At 59.8% G+C, this 361-nt stretch overlaps 1 protein-coding gene across 1 annotated transcript in view; it reads left to right on the top strand.

Annotated features, from left to right (window-relative positions):
• EMH_0076880 (uncharacterized protein) overlaps positions 1-361 on the top strand; it is a gene marked incomplete at both ends in the record, with an annotated part of 1,229 nt that overhangs the window by 513 nt on the left and 355 nt on the right. The window contains 2 exons of the mRNA XM_013499778.1: positions 3-20; positions 110-361. Of these exons, the coding sequence (XP_013355232.1) occupies positions 3-20; positions 110-361 (270 nt within the window). The remainder of the gene's footprint in view (positions 1-2; positions 21-109) is intronic.

Genomic DNA, 361 nt, shown 5'->3' with positions numbered 1-361 from the left:
GCGAGCTGCATAGGGGGCAAGTCCGTACTGGGGCTGCTGTGGGAGAAGGAGAACTGCAGCAGCAGCAGCACGGAGGCGTTTCTTGCTGCTGATGTTGCTTGGTGGCAAGGGAGAGCTGCTGCGTGGCGGCAGCACGCGGTGTCTTCCTTCAGGCAGCTGCAGCAGCTGCAGCAGCTAAGCAAAAGCCTGCAGCAGCAGATACACCAGATGCAGCAGCAGCAAGCAACGAAACAGCAGCAGCAGCAGCAGCAGCAACTGCAGCAGCAGCAGCAGCAAGTTTCCAACTAAGGCAACGTGTGCTGTCACTAGAACCCCACTTCGCCCTGCTGCTGTGCAGCACGAAGCAGCAGCAGCAGCAGCA

This window comes from Eimeria mitis, genomic scaffold (genome assembly GCF_000499745.2).
Source record: "Eimeria mitis Houghton genomic scaffold, Emh_scaff4663, whole genome shotgun sequence".
In the NCBI taxonomy this organism is placed as follows: Eukaryota; Apicomplexa; class Conoidasida; order Eucoccidiorida; family Eimeriidae; genus Eimeria; species Eimeria mitis.
Note: the sequence above shows the minus strand (reverse complement) of the source record. Positions and strands in the feature narration are given on the sequence as shown.